Source organism: Pseudorasbora parva, chromosome 11 (genome assembly GCF_024679245.1).
Source record: "Pseudorasbora parva isolate DD20220531a chromosome 11, ASM2467924v1, whole genome shotgun sequence".
Classification (NCBI taxonomy): domain Eukaryota; kingdom Metazoa; phylum Chordata; class Actinopteri; order Cypriniformes; family Gobionidae; genus Pseudorasbora; species Pseudorasbora parva.
Window position 1 is genome coordinate 40790407 of NC_090182.1, and position 18102 is coordinate 40808508.

The following is an 18102-nucleotide window of genomic DNA, read 5'->3' on the forward strand; positions in this document are numbered from 1 at the left end:
CTTGTAAAGCAGTAGTTGAGGTGACTGAAAATCATGGAATGCAAAAAAATGTGTGCAGCTTCGTTTGACATGTCATTACGAATTGAGTGGAAATTTGCAAGATTAAACTTGATTATTTTACATAATTTTTCAATATGGGCTTTAAAGGAGAGATGTGAAGCTATTACTAAGCCAAGATCTACTATTCGTAATTTTTCTCCAGCAACTATTATGTCAGGATTAAATGAAGCTCTATTGGTTTTACTGAGAAACATACATACAGTTTTCGAAATATTTAGCTGCAGGCAGTTCTCCTGCAGCCAAGATGTAACACGAATCATTGCTTTAGTAAGTTTATCTGCAACAATGTCTTTAGAGCGACCATGAACAAATAGAACGGTGTCATCCGCATACATTAAACATTCTACTTCAGAGCAAACATTAGGCAAGTCATTGATATAAAGGCTAAATAAGAGGGGCCCTAATATTGAGCCCTGAGGAACCCCGGTAGTTAGCCTAAGCGACTCAGAATTGCAGTTGTTAATTAGTACAGATTGTGTACAATCTTGCAGATAGGATTCAAACCAGCTAACAGTGTCACAAGAAAATTTAAATTGTGGAAGCTTGCTCAGTAGAACTGAGTGGTTCACTGTTTCAAAGGCTTTCTTGAGATTCAAGAATACCACCCCTACTACTCCCCCCTTATCAAGAGAAAATTTTATCTTCTCAATAAAAAGGCACGTAGCCGTTTCAGTGGAGTGTTTGGATCAAAAACCAAACTGCATGGCGTGAAACGAGGGGAAGCTACTGTTTAAATACTGGACAATCTGTTCAGCCACCCATTTTCCAGCAATTTTAGAAATGGCCGGAAGAATGCTTATTGGTCGATAGTTATTCATTGAGGTAGATAGACCAGACTTAAAAACTGGCGTAACAATAGCAGATTTCCAGGCCTTTGGAAAATGACCACTGAAAATAGATTGATTAATAATAGAAGCAATCGGAGTAGCCAAAGCCGATCCTAAATCTTTAAGCATGTTTGTGTCCATACCAAATACATCTCTGGCCTTAGATGGTTTTAATCTTTTAATTATATCAATGACTTTAGTCTCAGTGATGTTTGCTATGAAGAAAGACTGTGTTGCAGACACTAATTGTTCTTTTTTTTGTTTTATTATAAAGTTCTTAGAGATTTCTGCTACTGATTTAATAAAGTAGTTGTTAAAAGCATCAGCTAATACCTTTGATTCTGTCAAAATGTCTCCATTTAATTCAATTCGCATTTGTGTTGTCTTATTTTTGTGGGACTCTCCTGTCAGTTTTTTTATATAATGCCAGGTTATTTTAGAATTTCCACGTGCACTTTTCAAAGCAGTAATAAAAAAGTCAGCTTTAGATTTCCTTATTTCTCTCACCACTCTATTTCTTAAAGAGATAAATTGATGCCTATTATATCCTGATTTTACAGCCAGCTTCAAGGAATGATCTCGTTCTTTCATCAATTTCAGAACCGATTCATTTAACCATGGAAGGACATTTTTTTTAGCTCATAATCTAATTTTCCGTGTAAATTGGTTAACAATTTGCTATATTCTATTAGAAAATAGAGAACAATCCTTGTCTAAGTTAATGCCAGAGAGTAATTCATCCCAATTTACATCATCAGTTGAATCTATGAAGTTCTGTTGTTCCTGCTTTGGTATCCTAAAGGATTCTGTGGCTGGCAAATGTTTGAAACGCTTTTTATTTAATTTTCTGGTGACCATTATGAGATTGTGATCAGACAATCCAGTAAGCATATTATATGATTTCAAGATCCTTTCTGGCCTATTTGTAAACACTAAATCAATTTGAGTGCTTGTAGAGTTTGTAATTCTCGTAGCGCCATTAATCACCTGAGTCATATCCTTTTTATCCATTACGTTTTTCAAGTTTTTCCTGATTTGCTTAACTTCCCAATTAACATTCAGGTCACCTAACATTATAAGTTCTTTTGCTGGATTAAATTGTTTTAATAAACTGTCCAACTTTTCATAAAAATCTGAATTAGAAGAAGGAGGTCTATAAATAACCATAAGAATATAAGACATTTGCGGTGACAAAGTTACATTTAAACCAATAAATTCTAAATCATTCTCATCTATGACATGAATTTCATTACAGTTAAAAGTGTCCTTGGCATAAATCATGACCCCTCCTCCCTTAGAACCCTGTCTATCTTTACGAAACATTTTATAACCAGGTATAGATATTATTGCAGAAGGTGAAGTGTCCTTAAGCCATGTCTCAGAAAGGCATAAAAAGTCAATGTTAGAATCAGTTAATAGGTGGCGGACTTGATCACTTTTTAACGTGATACTTCTTATATTTAAATGTGCACATAGAATGCCTTTCGGCTTAAATCTTGAGTCCCAGATTAATTTGGAGTTATTAACTGTCTGAAATACCCCAAGTTTCCGGTGTTTTATTATCGCTGGATTTGGCAGTTTCCTGTTTCTATTGTTCCTGTTTGTATTGTTATTCTGCGCTATCAACTGTTACATGGTTCCCAAAGGAGAGAGAAGATGGAGCTCAAACTTTACTTGCCGATGTAACTTAGATAGGGACTGACAGCCGGCCGCTCCGGTAAGATCCTTATCAAATTGTTGACTGCCGACAACACTCCCTCGCGCCGACCCCACCGAGGCTCCCACGGCACAGCTCAATGTGCACGATGGACTCCGGTGAAACGACGCTCCCCGGCCATCCCGGAAGGAGTCCTCGTCCAAACATCCAACCGACAAGGGCATCCCACACGGCAGAGGGGGCAGCGCAGCGAAGCCGGCAGACCCGCCGCCGCCAATCCCCGACGGATCCGCCCAACCAGTGACCACATCCAAACACTGATCCCTGTTTCTTGGGATACTCCTGCAATAGTTGGATGTGATGATATGGTGACTATCTGATATTGAACCATTTGTCGGACCGGGGCATTGGTGGATGTCCCCGGACAGCAAAAGGCAGATGGTGATTACTAGTGCGAGGCTCTGTTGCGGCTTGAGTGCCGATTTGTAGTGCTTTCTAGTTTCTTCATACAAATGTGAAGGAATGAAAGTAGCGGCCAGGACATGTTTTCCAAGTCCAAGATGTTTGGTGACTTTGATTATCACAAAGTCCACTGATAAAGGTTTAGTTGTGCTGTTAGAATAAGAGTCATTCAGAATTTGACTAGTTTCTGTGTAAAAAAAGGTGTTTGTAAGCAGTGCATAAGCAAAAAATGCTGCAGCTATCCCTGCCACACCCGGCGCGGCCATCTTTTTTCAAACATACATTTGCATCCTTTGCATCAATACAAGTCTATAGGACTTGATTAATGCAAATTCCCATTGTGAACTCGTGTTTACATTTGAAAGAGTTTGTGCATTTGTTTCTGGGTATTTAAGGGAATGTTGCAAAGAGATCGGGGCTTGACACTTTAAACAGGTCAGCCCGTAATGCTGGACGTCTCAAGATAGCATCTCATAATAAGATTATGTAATTTTCAGGTCAGGTATATATTTCATTCTTTACTTCAGAGTATTTGATGTTATATATGGATTACCTTTGAATTGATTATGTAATTGGCTTTATACATTTACCCGACTGTTAATAAATTGTTACACTTTGACTGATTCTGACTTGCTCTGGAATTATTCAGGTTGGGTATAATTTCAACAAAGGGTTAAATGGAATAATTAAATGTGTAGTTGAACTATTAAATATAATAACCAAATAACCAATAGGCATTCTAACCTAAATTCGAAATTATGATTAAATGGAGTCAGATAATGAGGAATTGGAATAAAATCCCTTTGCCCAAATCCCTTTGCCCCGCAGCGACCTTCACCCGCCAATCGTTAGCCTCCATTGGAAACATCATCATTTTTAGTTATAAATGTACATTTTTAGTTATAAATGTAACTTTATAATAGTTACATTTAGCGTTACAAGTCATAGTTTTTGATAGATTTCTTAAGGATCTATAATATTCCCAGTTTTCTTTTGTTCTTGTCTTAAGGAATTTAGTCCAGGCCTTATCTCTCTGTCTAAAAAGACTTATAAATTCTGCATTTATCCAAGGTAAATGTTTTCCCTTAAACTTTGATATATTCCATGGAGCATGTTTATCAAGTACTCTAGTAAACTCTGAATATAAAAAATCCCATGCATCCTGAACATTGGGTATTACATCCCAGTTTATTGAAATTAAATCATTAATACATAAATCTAAATTCATCTTCTTGTGTTTTTATCTTCTTTACTCTAAAATCTTACGTTACACTAATGCTCACAAATCATTTATTTATAACAGAAAAACCTCTTTTCATGTAGTCACGATGTAACTTATATTCTCATGTTTATCAAACTAAAACTGATAAAAACCGTTGACAACACTTCATTGATAGTGTAGGTTTACATGTTGAACTTTAATCTTGTCCAAATAGACGCTTTATTAAGCAGTACATAAAGTATTGAATGAAAATGTAATTTGAAACATCGGTGTATTTGAGAAATAGTGCATTTATTTAACTTCAGCAGTGATAAAGTTTGCAAACAGCGCAAGCGTCACTGCGGGAGGTAGAAAGTGTCAGACTTAACGTCTTCGTTTGCAACTCCTTCCCACCCGCACTTGGCTACTCTCACCGATGGCATGCATCTAGCCGCAGCCGATGTCGAACACACCTTATGAAACGCAGCACCAGTGATTAGACTAGCGGGGCTCTGCCCTAAAGACGGCCTGATTGCCTGTGAGTGCTTAATCAACCTGATCCCAATTAATAAGAGCAGTTCAATAACGCTGCCATCAGTGCAGGATTGAGAACTTAAGCTGTAGAGCAGTTTGAAGCTGTAAAAAAGTGCCCTGCGGCAGGGTTTCTGAAAGAGACGCTTGAGTTCGGTCTGGTCTTGGATGACTGCTCTTCATGGCTGTGAGGGAGATTTGTGTTTGGAAAGGGCTCATTTTAGCCCTTCTCCTCGTTGCTGTTGATGGACAGACCTCAGGGCCGTGAGTAGCATGCGCTTTAAGTGGCAGTAAGGACCACAGTTCTATGTTCAGAAATAGTTTGGCCATAAATCCCAAAAGCGCTGTACTGATGCAAATAACATTGCATGTCAATCTTGAGTTAACTTTAATGCAGTCCTCCTCTCCGAAATCAGTTCTGTCTGTCTGTCAGAGTCCTCCATGTCTCAAATAGACTAGTCTGATTTGTGAATAGTTATCTGTTCAGACTCGTGCTCTCTATCAGGAACAAACTGTTTCTGTTCATCCAGAATCGTGAAGATCTAACACCCCATCTGCCCATGTCAACCCACCTGCCTACAGAGTCACTTTTGGCTATTTTTAATTGGCCATTATGAAGAGACCTGGCAGCCCCTTTATATGACCGTTCAACCAACATGTACGTGTTCTTACTCGTTTCCCTCTGGCCACTGAATCTAAACTTCATGATGTTTTCACAGGTTATTCATGGTGACTTTTCCTGCTGTGATTGAGTCTGAATCTACTGCCAAATTATGCATCACCCTTCTGAAACCTCAAGAGAGTCTCACGATGACAGTTTCTCTGCTTGATGACACAAATGAGACAATTCAACTTGTGCAGCAGGTTTCGTCTAAGCCGTTTCACAGCTGCTTTAGTTTCCAGGTCTGTTATGAGGTGTGGCTTTTTCTTGTCAGTTTATTTTTTTGAGAGTGTTAACTGTGTTTCTCTACAGGCTCCTCGAGTAGATGGCGAATCTGTGCAGAAGCTAAAGGTGGAAGTTCAAGGGCAGGTCTTCAGAGCGACCGAAGAGAGGAAAGTCATGTTCAGACGTTACCTGCCACTGACCTTCATCCAAACAGATAAACCCATCTACAATCCAGGACAAACGGGTGAGCAGTGCATGACTCTTGGTTGAATATTCTAGTTCTGATCATCAAGTGCATGACACAATGAGCATTTACTGCTGTCTTCTTCAGTGAATTTCAGAGTTGTCACCATGGATCCCAGATTTGTGCCATTTGATCAGATGGTAAGACTTGACCATGAACAAACTGTGCAAATAACAAAAATACATGCAGTTTTGCACTCTTTAATGACCGCAGCGTCAATGTTTCCTTTTTAAATGCCTATCCTTTCTGTCTGTCCTTGCAGTACAGTCTGGTGGTGCTGGAGGTAAGAATTTGTTCCAGTGCAAGTCTTTGAATGGCACCAATTAAGCTTTTTGTATGTTTGCTGTTTCTGAGCTGTTAATTGTTTTAATAGGACAATAATAATAACCGGATTGGTCAGTGGACAAACGTTTCCTCAACGCAGTGGATACTGCAGCTTTCTCACGAGTTAAACCCAGAGGCTCAGATAGGGATGTACACACTAAAGGCTTTTATTGATGACCGAATGATCTCCCAAGTTTTTGAGGTGAAAAAATACGGTAGGTTGTGCATGTATAATGTGCAGCAGTTCAATGAAATATCTGAGGTCTTTAATCTAAAGAGTTTCGTTTCTGGTTTAGTTTTGCCCAAGTTTGACGTGACTGTGAATGCACCACAGATGTACAGTGTTGGAGATGTGGGACTGAAGGTTGAGGCTTGTGCCAAGTGAGTGAGGCTTTCATTCTCTCGTCTTGTGGTTGGTCAGTTCTTGATCTTGTTCCCTGTGACTCATTTCCCAGATACACGTATGGCCAACCTGTACCTGGTCAAGCGTTGGTGGAAGTGTGCCGTGATCCCCAGCCATATGTTGTGGTTCCTAATGTGACCCGTCTGTGTCTGAATAAAACCGCAAAGGTGTGACTCCTGCCTTACAGTGGAGGGTGTCTCCTGCTTGTTCTTAAATTTGACTCTTTTTCTACCAGATGAATGCCACGGGCTGTGCCTCCGTTACTGTTGCTGTGTCAGAGTTTTTCAACGCCAAATTTGAATATAATATGCAAGACACATTTCTTGTAAATGTGAATGTCACTGAGGAGGGAACAGGTGAGATATTGGCTTATCTAAACCAACAGTACATGTATGAAGTTGATGTGGTTAGCCAGTGTTTTTTTTTTTCCCCTTTTTTTGGCCCTAGATGTAGAGATGTCAAAATCTGCTACAGTGTCCATTACATTCGAAGTTGGCAAGGTCACCTTTGTGGACCTCCCAGATTATTTTGAACCTGGATTAACAATTTATGGAAAGGTACCTTTTTTTTTTTTTTTTTTTTTTTTTTTTTTAAATCCCTGGTTGCAGAAGCTTTCACATTGGTTCCCTTTCCTAACCTTGATCATTCCTAACAGATATCAGTGTCTAGTTTTGATGGTACACCCATCATGAACAAAGCGGTGTACCTCCTGGATGGTAACAGCTGGCCCAACAAACTGCTGCTGAATCTGACCACAAACCAGAACGGAATGGCCACGTTCTCCCTCAACACCGCTGCTCTCCCTAAAGCTGGTCTCAGTCTGGTGGTATGATTTGCCCTTTATATTTTGTGACACGAAGTGATTTCTCACTTGTAAGAAACTGATTCTGTTCATTTGTTCCCCAGGCAAGTGTGACTCCAGCGGTTGTTTATAGCTACAAATCACCATACTTCACTACAGATAGGAGGGTTGTTCAGCTTCTCCAACCCGCTTCTGACAACCCATCGTCTAGTGAACTGACTATAGTGACGCTCGCGCAGCCGCTCCAATGTGGTGCTGTGTTTCCAGTGACCGTGAAGTATTCTTTTGTTGGAGAAACTGGTGACTACAATGCTGACATAAGATTTATTTATTAACTGCTTTTGCCTGTCCAGTGTATTTTATGCACCCATTTGTCTTCCGTCAGGTCTTGTCCAGAGGAGTGATAGTCCTCCATGGATTTCAGAGAGTCAGTGCTGGGGCTTCTAATACCGTCACAAGTGGCTCTGTGTCTTTCCAACTGTCTGTCAGTGTCTCTATGGCTCCAGCAGTGCAGATTCTGGCCTACTGCGTTCTGCCCAGTGAGACTGTAGTTGCTGCTAGTGTGTCTTTTGAGACAGAAATGTGTCTCCAAAACCAGGTATGATGTGCACTGGTGTCTTTTGGCTTCAAGTGGGGAGTGATGTGCCCTACAGCGTGTGGTCCTCGTTTCAGGTGTCTCTACAGTTCTCTCCTGATAGAGCCGTTCCTGCTGAGGGAAATGTTCTGACTGTCTCTGCTCAAGCTGGATCTCTGTGTGGCATCAGTGCTGTAGATCAGAGTGTCCGGATCATGGAGCCGGGAAGACGTCTGAGTGCCAAAATGGTATCCATGTGCTGCTGATTTGATGTTTCTTGTTGGTTTTGCTTGATTTTAGGTTTCTTTAGAATGTGAGTAATGCTGCTGACTCAATTTGACAAACCTATCCTTTTTTTTTTTTTTTTTTTTTTTTTTTAAATGATTGAATTATAGGAAGTTTTAGTGTACATCTCTAACAGAGGCCAGATAGTAGTTCCTGTGTGAGTAAACCTCACTCTGATCTCAAGATGCTCTAGCGACTGACACTAGAGATTGCAGCCTTTAGACTCCTTGTTAGAGCATTCGAGTCCCGCTTGGAGTGGGCTGTTTGACCACGAGGGGTTACACATCTAATGTTATTAAAACAATGCATTTGGTTAACTTTTCCAGAAGCAAGTGCTGTATAAACTTTCTTTTTCACAGGTGTTTGACTTGCTCCCAGTGCAATCGCTATCAGGTTATCCTTACAGCATTTCGGATGAACCACCGTGTTTTGATATTCGACCCCGTTTTGATATTCTGCCCATTCGTATAGCTCGCAACACTGTTTCTACAAATCAAGCTTACACAACCTTCAAGGTACAAAAGAACTCATGACCTTTTAGCCACTGAATGATACAGCATCAGTGACTTTAAGTCCTTTTTTGAATTTGACTCTGACAGAGCCTGGGAATGAAGGTCGCAACAAATCTTGCTGTACGAGCCCCTCCATGCCAGCTGTATCCCAGATTCCCTGACAGTAGGTCTATGCAGACATGCTACTTCCATAAATTCCTTCTGCATGTGCTGAACTGGCATTGACTTAAGAGGAATAACCTCCCTTTTTTTCTTGAGAAATTATTTTTTTTTGTTATGCATTAATGCCATGAGGTTGGTTTTGAAACCCCATGTTTATTCTGCAGACATTGACAGTTCAGAGTAAATCAGTGTAAAATTGCTTCTCTTTCAGTGGTGTTTTTCCGTGGTCCTCGTGTAGAGGAGATGATGATGATGGCAGAAGCAACTGCTGCTCCAGTACTAGCAATGGCGAGACTGATGGCTCCTCCAAAAGAGGACTCCCTTTCTGCTCCTGAAATGACTGTCAGGACTTACTTTCCAGAAACCTGGCTCTGGCAGCTTGCTCAAGTGGGGTTAGTTGAGCGTCTTGTTTGCTCCTAAAGCTACTCATCCAGCTTTTTTTTTTTTTTTTTTTTAACTATTTGTCTGCTGTCCTTCAGATCCACTGGATCTACACAAGTTCCCCTCACAGTTCCAGACACCATCACCACATGGGAGACGGAGGCGTTCTGCCTGTCTTCCAAAGGTTTTGGTCTGGCACCTCCTGCTCTGCTGACGGTCTTCCAGCCCTTCTTCCTGGAGCTCTCCCTGCCATACTCCATCGTCCGTGGGGAGTCTTTTGATCTGAAGGCCACAGTCTTCAGCTATCTGTCCAAATGCATAATGGTCTGTCATGGTTTTTTTATTTCTGTGTAAAATGTCAGGCCAAATTCAGTCCTGTAGGGCCACTGTCCTGCAGAGTTTAGCTTCAACTTGCCTCAATACACCTGAAGGCCATAATTTAGCTGTGTTTATTTTTGGCTGGAGCTAAACCTTGCAGGAGCAGGGTTTGACACCCCTGATGTAAGGGGAAAACTGGTCAGTTTCATCTAGAAGGGAATTATTTATAGAGTTTTGAAAGAGTCACTTATTTATGGCTGAACAAATGACTTGTCAGTACTCCTCTGAACGGGGCATGACTTAACTTGGGGTTTTCACTATTGTTTGGATATTAATGTTCACAATTTAATTGCAAGGTAACGTAAAATCAGCAGGTTAAGACATTAAATTGGTAAGTGTATGACACCAGAACACTACTTTAAATGCAAACAACTATTAGAATAAATCAATATCGCAGGCAGGTACACTCGCATTTACACAAGTTGCAGAAAGAAAAAGGAAAGGATGAGTTAATGAATGATAATCCCCAGTTTCTAGCACTTAAGGCATGCCCTGGATGAATCAATCAGTACTTTAACCCTCCTATTGCTTAGGTGAGGTTATTCCACTTTTCAATCCATGCATCAGTTAAATTAGAATCTGGAAGTATTAATTGCGTTTGAAGTACTTCAGTGGGGTTCTCTTTTTCTCTGGGAAGTGGTGTCTGGTGGCCTGACATCTGCTGAGGTGGCTCACAATAAATTTCACATTATCTGTGGTCTCAACTTCTCACCCCAAGCATAGAGTACAGAGAACCGTTTAGACACTTGAATAAGTCATACGTCTTGCACGGATTTCAGTCAAGCAGTCTTCTGAATTTTGAACGGATACATGCAATGAAAGTGTGCCTTGGCTGGTACAAATCATCCATTTGATGGTTACACTCAGTCTTCATGGAGCCCACTTCACTTATGGTCCTAGATTGTCAATTTGGGTCAGGAGTGGGTTTGTGTGGAATTTTTGAATGAATCAAATTGAAGTTCATTTGTTTTGGCTTTGCCTCCAAATCCTACAACTGAAGCTAAATAGAGAAGGTCATGTCTTGGTTCCATGTGTTTCTTTGGCAGGTTAAACTGACTCCAGCTTTGTCCACAAACTACTCTCTTAAACCATATGCTGATCCATATTTGTCCTGTCTTTGTGCCAATGGGAGAGAGACCTTCAAATGGGTCCTCTCAGCTTCGGTTCTCGGTCAGTTTTGTACTGTCTGTTTCTAAATTTGGTGTGTGTGGTGTTGCTCACTACTTGTCTGTCACCTACAGGAGCCGTCAATGTGACTGTCAGTGCTTCAGCTGAGCCATCCCGGACTCGATGTGGCACTGAAGCCGTGACCGTGCCGACGAGAGGACGCATTGATGTTGTCACTCGAAGTCTACTTGTCCTTGTAAGTGTTAAACAGCCTTCTGGAGTTTGATCATGGAGCTCATGCTGCTTTACTGACGTGGTTTGTTGCTTTAATAGCCTGAAGGAGTTGAAAGGACAAACACCAAGAGTTGGTTACTGTGTCCAAAGGGTTTGTTTGCACTCAATGATTCCCAAACATATTCCCTTTACAGCCAAACATTAGCCTAGTGCTCAATACTGCTCCTTTCTGTTCGGTCTACAGGAAATGTTCTTTCTGAAGATGTGACTCTGACGTTTCCAAAAAGTGTGATTCAGGGATCAGCTAGATGCTCTGTTTCAGTCCTTGGTAAAGTCTTTATTTTATTTGTGGTTTTTAATTATTGAGTAGAAACTGTCAGGGGATGTTTGGCAGAATAACCTTGTTTCTGATGTGGGCCTTATGCTTCTCCTCTTGTAGGGGATATAATGGGTCGTGCACTGAAGAATCTAGATGGGTTGTTAAAGATGCCATATGGCTGTGGCGAACAGAATATGATTGTTCTTGCTCCCAATATTTACATCCTGCTGTACCTGAAGGTCACCGGTCAACTCACCGCAGCCATTAGAGAGACCGCCACGGGCTACCTTCAGAGTGGTATGGATGACCAAATCCACTTGCTCTTTGGCATGTCAGACTGTTTAACTCCTGTCCTGATCAATTTACATGTGGCTTTTGACCTAATCAGGATACCAACGAGAACTGAACTACAGACACAATGATGGTTCATACAGCACCTTTGGTTATGATGAATCCAATACATGGTGAGTTTCATGCTGTGTATAATCTGTCACCAGTGGTTTGTAAACTCAGTTTGACGTCACGTGATCTCCACGGCCAGGTTGACCGCCTTTGTCCTGAGGTCTTTTGGTCTAGCGAGGCAATTTATCTTCATTGATCCAAATGTCCTGCAGACTGCAAGGGCTTGGTTGATCAGCACGCAGGGTTCGGACGGCTGTTTCGTGCAGCAGGGAACTTTGCACCACAATGAAATGAAGGTACGTTACATGTTTCTTAATGTGCTCCAACTAGAGCTGCACGACTAATCGTTTGACGCTCTTGAGTACGACACATTCGATCTTCCAAAATGTCAACTCTGCTGTCTATTATGGCTGTTTCACATCAGGAACATGAGCGTCTTGTTACGGCCCATGTTAATGAGAGTCGGTGTCACACGGGCAAATAAACCGGCTGCTCCGCTGACACTTGTGATGGGAAACGTAAATCCCTAAAATCTTTGGTTTAAAGCCTGATCATCACAGCAACATTCCAATCTGTTTGCACTGCAGCTGCTCCAGAGAGAGCAGCTGCCGTGTAAAGATGATCAGCTTCAGTCGTTTAAACTATAGCTTGTTATCTGGACATGTGTACTTGGGTAATTCAGTAACTTGTGACTCAGTTTATCCAGATTCATGCAGCTCTAACCAGTAGACTGTGTTCTCGTTCTTCTAAGTCAAATTTGCTGGTGTGTTTCAGGGTGGAGTTGGTGACAGTGTGACCATGACTGCCTACGTTGTTGCATCGCTGCTTGAACTAGGCGTTCCTGTTACAGTAAAAATCTCTCCAGTATTTGTATGAGCTCCTTGCAGATGACTTTCCTGCTCTGGCTGTTGTCTGATCTGTTTTGCTTTCAGGATCCCGTCATTACCAACGCGCTGTCCTGCTTGAGGCCTGTTGTTGGGAACCTGGGAAACACTTATGCCATGGCTCTGCTGGCTTACACCTTCAGTCTGGCTGGAGAGACCGCCACTCGATCACAGCTTTTAAATGCTTTGAACAACCGTGCCATTTCTGAAGGTAAGATTTACCAGCTTTTTAAAAACATTTTATATCGAGTACTTTTATCCCATCTGTCTCATCCTTAATGAAGGCATTAAGCTTCATTGGTCTCAGACGACATCTGGTGATACTCTGGCAGTGGAGATCAGCTCTTACGTGCTGCTAGCGCTTCTCACTGAGCAGCCTCTTACGACAGCTACTCTGGCCTATTCTAACCGCATTGTCAACTGGCTGGTGACCCAGCAGAATCCTTATGGAGGCTTCTCATCCACCCAGGTGCCTGTGACTACCAAACATGAGCGCAGTCATTTATGAGTGGAGTTTTTAATCTGGTGCTTGTTTTCAGGACACAGTGGTGGCTCTTCACGCCCTGTCTGTGTATGCTGCTCAAGTCTTCAGTTTGGATGGCTCCAGTACCGTTACTGTACAGTCATCAGTGGTAGGTGGAGACTCTTATAGCTTCACCGTGAATCGGGACAACAGGCTGCTGTATCAGGAGAAGCCACTGAAGAACGTTCCTGGCAAATATAGTGTTAAAGCATCAGGATCCTCTTGTGTGTCTGTGCAGGTCTGTATCTTCAGCTTCCTTTTATGGTTTCTGTTGCACAGCAATCTTAGTGCTTTACTTGTACTGTAGGTTGCGTGTTTCTACAACATCCCAACACCCATTAAAGATACCAAAACACTGAGTGTCGAAGCGACAGTGACTGGAGACTGCCAACCGCTTGGGGCCAATCTCATGTTGAACTTCACAGTAAAGTAAGAACACCTTTCACTTTGTCCTGAAACCAGCTCTTGTTTGTTCTTCTTACAAAAGGAAGCAGTTCTTGATCCCGTTGACTAAACCGCTTTATTTCCCACGTCATTCAGATACAACGGTGTAAAAGCAAGCACTAACATGGTTATCGTGGACATTAAGCTCCTGTCAGGCTTCGTGGCAGATACGTCACTGGTTCGTGTGTCTAAGGTTTATTCCCAAGATGCTTGAAGTGCCTTCAGCTGTAACTGTGTCTGTAAATGATGGTCTCTTCCCCTCAGCTTGGTTCTCCACCCCAATCGTTTGCCCCGCTAGTGGAGCGAGTTGATGCTGATGATGATCATGTCCTAGTGTATCTGAAAGGGGTGAGACCACTGTATACTGGGTATATTCACTAGCTGCCATCTTGTGTTTGTGCTGCTGTTTATAGTTTCTGTCTCACAGGTTCCCAAAGGAGTCCCCATGAGTTACACTCTTCAGCTGAAACGGGTCCTTCCAGTGAATAATCTCAAGCCAGCGGTCATCAGTGTTTATGACTACTATCAGACAAGTACGCTTTCATCCCTAATCATGCTCTGCTCTGACTGAATTTACTGACCATGATCCAGCTCATTTTTATGTTCCTCTCTCAGGTGATGCGTTTGAGACTACCTACACATCTCCCTGTCCTTCTGTTGATTCGGTACTGGCTGCAAGAAACATGGCTTAAATAAAACTGCTTTTATACAGTCAGTCTTTTCCATTTTATTTGTCTTGTTTTGCTATAAGCAAGAAGGTAATAATATGAGACTGTATCAAGGGTTACTACTCAGTGACTCTGAGAGAAGCATTTTTATTAATATAAATGTACGTTATTTGGATACATGCAGCTCTTAAGGTGACCGCAACAACAGACAATTTCATTTAACACAAATTGACCAACTATTGATCAGTAATTCATACAGTAAGGGTTGTGTAATGTTACCACATTTTGATTCAATAGCTGGACTTAAAGTGTGGCTTTTCACTGGAATCTAAATCTGAACCGCTGGCCTAAAATACATCCAGAGTTGTGCTGCCTGGAGTAGTTCTGAAATTCAGTGCCATTAAATGACCGCTGATCAATATATTCGAGAAGGGGAATGACCAGTGGTAACAAGCTGCAATTTACTTGACAGGCATATTTGGGTGTGGAGAGAACTGAAGGAAATGTCTATTTACTAAACCAATTAAGTCCACGAATTCAGTGACTGTACATGTCTTGATACTCTTTATTGGGAAGTGTCAAGTCTTTTACTGTAAACTTCAATGCTGCAATAAATGTCCAACAGTAAAGCCCGCCTTTTAATTTGAGTCACTTTGACACTGACAATTGGCTCTGGACCACGGAGACCAAAATATACTGCTGAACGATAGCAGTGGCTACAACAAACACATTCCCACATTGATCAGACATTCCTTTTAATACAATAAGTATCAACTGTTGTTACGTATCAAGAGGCAGGAACACGGCGACATAAGAGTGGTGGCAGGAGCACACAGGTGGACCATATCTTATGTAATCTGATGGAGATTAGTGATTGTAAAGTAGTGGTAGGTAAGAGTGTAGCTAGACAGCATAGGATGGTAGTGTGTAAGATGACTCTGGTGGCGAGGAAGATGAGAAGAGCAAAGGCAGAGCAGAAGACAAAGTGGTGGAAGTTGGAAAAGGAAGTGCTTTGTGATTTTCAGGGAGGAGTTGAAACAAGCTTTGAGGTGGTCAGGAGTTGCTTCCAGATGACTGGATTACTACAGCCAAAGTGATCAGGGAGATGGGTAGGAAGGTGCTAGGTGTGTCATCTGGAAGGAGGAAGGAAGACAAGGAGGAAGTCCAGGAGAGTATCCATAGGAAGAGGTTAGCTAGGAAGAAGTGGGACAGTGAGTGGATGGAGGAAAGTGGACAGAAATATAGGGCGATGCATCGTGAGGTTAAGATAGAGGTGGCAAAGACCAAACAGAAAGATTATGAGGACATGCATGCAAGGTTAGATGTAAGGAAAGTGAGAGGGATGTGTATCTGTTGGCGAGGCAGAGGGATAGAGATGGAAAGGATGTACAGAAGGTTAGAGGGATTGAAGATAGATGGAAATGTGTTGACAGGTGACAGGCGGGTGAGGGACGGATGGAGAGGAACTGACGAATGAGGAAACTGACAGGGAGAGAATTGTTGTAGATGCGAATATTATTGAGCAGGAAGTAGAGAGGACTAGCAAGGGTGAAGTTATGAGCGCTTTGAAGAAGATGAAGAGAGTAAAGGCAGTTGGTTCCTGATGACCAGTGGAGGTATGAAAGTGTCTAGGAGAGATGGGAGTAGAGTTTTTAACTAGGTTGTTCAACGAGGTCTTAGAGAGTGAGAGGATGCCTGAGGAATGGAGAAGTGTTTTGGTGCCGATTTTTAAGAACATGGGAGATGTGCAGAGTTGTGGAAGCTACAGAGGTATTAAGCTGATGAGCCATACAATGAAGTTGTGAGAGAGTAGTGGAAGCAAGTCTAAAGGGGAGAAGTGAACATTTGTGAGCAGCATTATGGTTTCATACCAAGAAAGAGCACTCCTGATGCACGGTGAAGGTGGGACTGCATCAAGGAACGGCTCTGAGCCCCTTCATGTTTGCGGTGGTGATGGACAGGCTGACAGAGAAGGTCAGACAGGAATCTTCATGGACTATGATGTTTGCAGATGAAATTGTGATCTGTAGTGGGAGAAGGTGGAGGAAAGTCTAGAGAGATGGATGTTTGCTCTGGAGAGAAGAGGAATGAAGGTTAGTCGCAGCAAGACAGAATACATGTGTGTAAATGAGAGGGAGCCAAGTGGAACAGTGATTTTACAGGGAGAAGAGGTAAAGAAGGTGCAGGATTTTAAGTACTTTGAGGACAGTCTACTTTTTCAGCAGTCCAGAGCAATGGGGAGTGTGGAAAAAAGGTGAAGAAGTGTGTGTGCAGGCAGGTTGGAATGGGTGGAGAAAAGTGTCCGGTCTGTTGTGTGATAAGAGTACCAGCAAGGGCAGTAGTCAGACCAGCAATGTTGTATGGTTTGGGGATATTTGCACCGAGAAAAAGACAGGAGGAAGAGCTAGAGGTAGCAGAGCTGAAGATGTTGAGGTTCTCTTTGGGAGTGACGAGGATGGATAGAATCAGGAATGAGTACATCAGAGGGACAGCACATGTGAGATGTTTGAGACAATTTAGAGAGGCCAGGTTGAGATGGCTTGGACATTTTCAGAGGGGAGAGTGAATATATCGGTAAAAGGATGCTGAGGACAGAGATGCCAGGCAGGAGGTCGAGAGGAAGACTAGAGGAGGTTTATGGATGTAGTGATGGAGGACATGAAGGTAGTCTGTCTGAGAAAAGAGGATGCTGAGAATGGGGCTAGATGGAGGCAGATGATTCGCTGTGGCGACCCCTGAAGGGAACAGAATGGAATGGAAAAGATTATTTCTGACACTCCCAAATGCAAATGGCTGATTTTAGTTTAGCATGACCAATCATTTAAATGAGATTGTTGTCCAATGCTTGCATTACTTGGTATAAATTGCTAAAGTGTTATAACGGTTTTCCCTGTTAATAAAATATGTGGGCCTATGTAGGTGTATTATAGTTTTAAAGGTCCCCATTTTATTGTAGGACTAAATAAGTGTCAACGGGTTAACATGTGACTCATTGTGACGGACATCAGAGATTAAAAATCAGTTTCTTTATTTATCCACCCTTGCATTGTGCATGCTATAATCTGTGTACAAATGGGACGGAAATAATTTCACTCGTGTAAATCTGTGCAACACAACGTGAGGACTTGAATACGTGAGGCAGTAAATACCAAGAAGAAAAGTGATATGAATATTTATTGCAATACGCACTTGAGCACATAAATACGCACATAGAAGTCACACTGACTGAAATATATTAATAATAGATTTTCATATATTGAAATGTCTTCAATCAAAAGAGATTTTTTTTATTCCTATATGTAAAAATATTTTGAAATGTATATTAAAAATATATTTAAATATTTGATTTTGGCATCATATTAATTGCTGAATATGGCGGAAGGCAGTGGCAGAGGGGCTGCATCGGCTGCTGTTATTGGCGTTATACGGCCTCGAGCAGAACCCTTGATATATGAGACTGTTGATGGGAAAATCACTATCGTTGAGGATGAGTTTCTTAACTTCCTCGCGGTTAAAATAAAGACGTTGAGTCAAGACGAAATAGTCCTTCTAGCGTCAAACAACTTTGAATCTGAGTGGATCGAGTCTTCAAAGAAAGTGCTGTTTGAACTCTGTCCTAACACGAAGCAACGTAATGTGACATTTAAAGGTAACCAGAAAGATGTAAATAACATCAAAAGTTGCCTTAAAGTGTTAAACGAGTGCGGGGGAAAACATTCCACGGTTTGTTTCCCATTACCTGGATGAGTTGCCGCCTGTGACGTTTAACAACATGGATGTTTCTAATTTACTCTGTAAGATGGAGCGTCTACACAGTGAGATGTGTGCGTTG

General features: G+C 41.8%; 1 protein-coding gene across 1 annotated transcript; it reads left to right on the plus strand.

Annotated features, from left to right (window-relative positions):
• The first annotated feature begins 4845 nt into the window (after positions 1–4845).
• On the plus strand, positions 4846–14317 carry LOC137093203 (pregnancy zone protein-like). Its single transcript, XM_067457965.1, has 34 exons — positions 4846–5002; positions 5458–5641; positions 5712–5868; positions 5956–6008; positions 6131–6151; positions 6242–6407; positions 6489–6573; positions 6648–6762; positions 6831–6951; positions 7043–7152; positions 7251–7421; positions 7502–7725; positions 7782–7995; positions 8070–8219; positions 8616–8771; positions 8856–8931; positions 9142–9322; positions 9410–9635; positions 10736–10859; positions 10931–11052; positions 11130–11181; positions 11275–11358; positions 11470–11646; positions 11738–11813; positions 11891–12047; positions 12526–12600; positions 12684–12846; positions 12920–13104; positions 13175–13396; positions 13466–13587; positions 13699–13780; positions 13867–13950; positions 14030–14135; positions 14218–14317. Exons 1-34 carry the CDS (start codon positions 4920–4922, stop codon positions 14292–14294), a joined length of 4401 nt encoding a protein of 1466 aa, XP_067314066.1. The 5' UTR covers positions 4846–4919; the 3' UTR covers positions 14295–14317.
• Positions 14318–18102: the final 3785 nt, after the last annotated feature.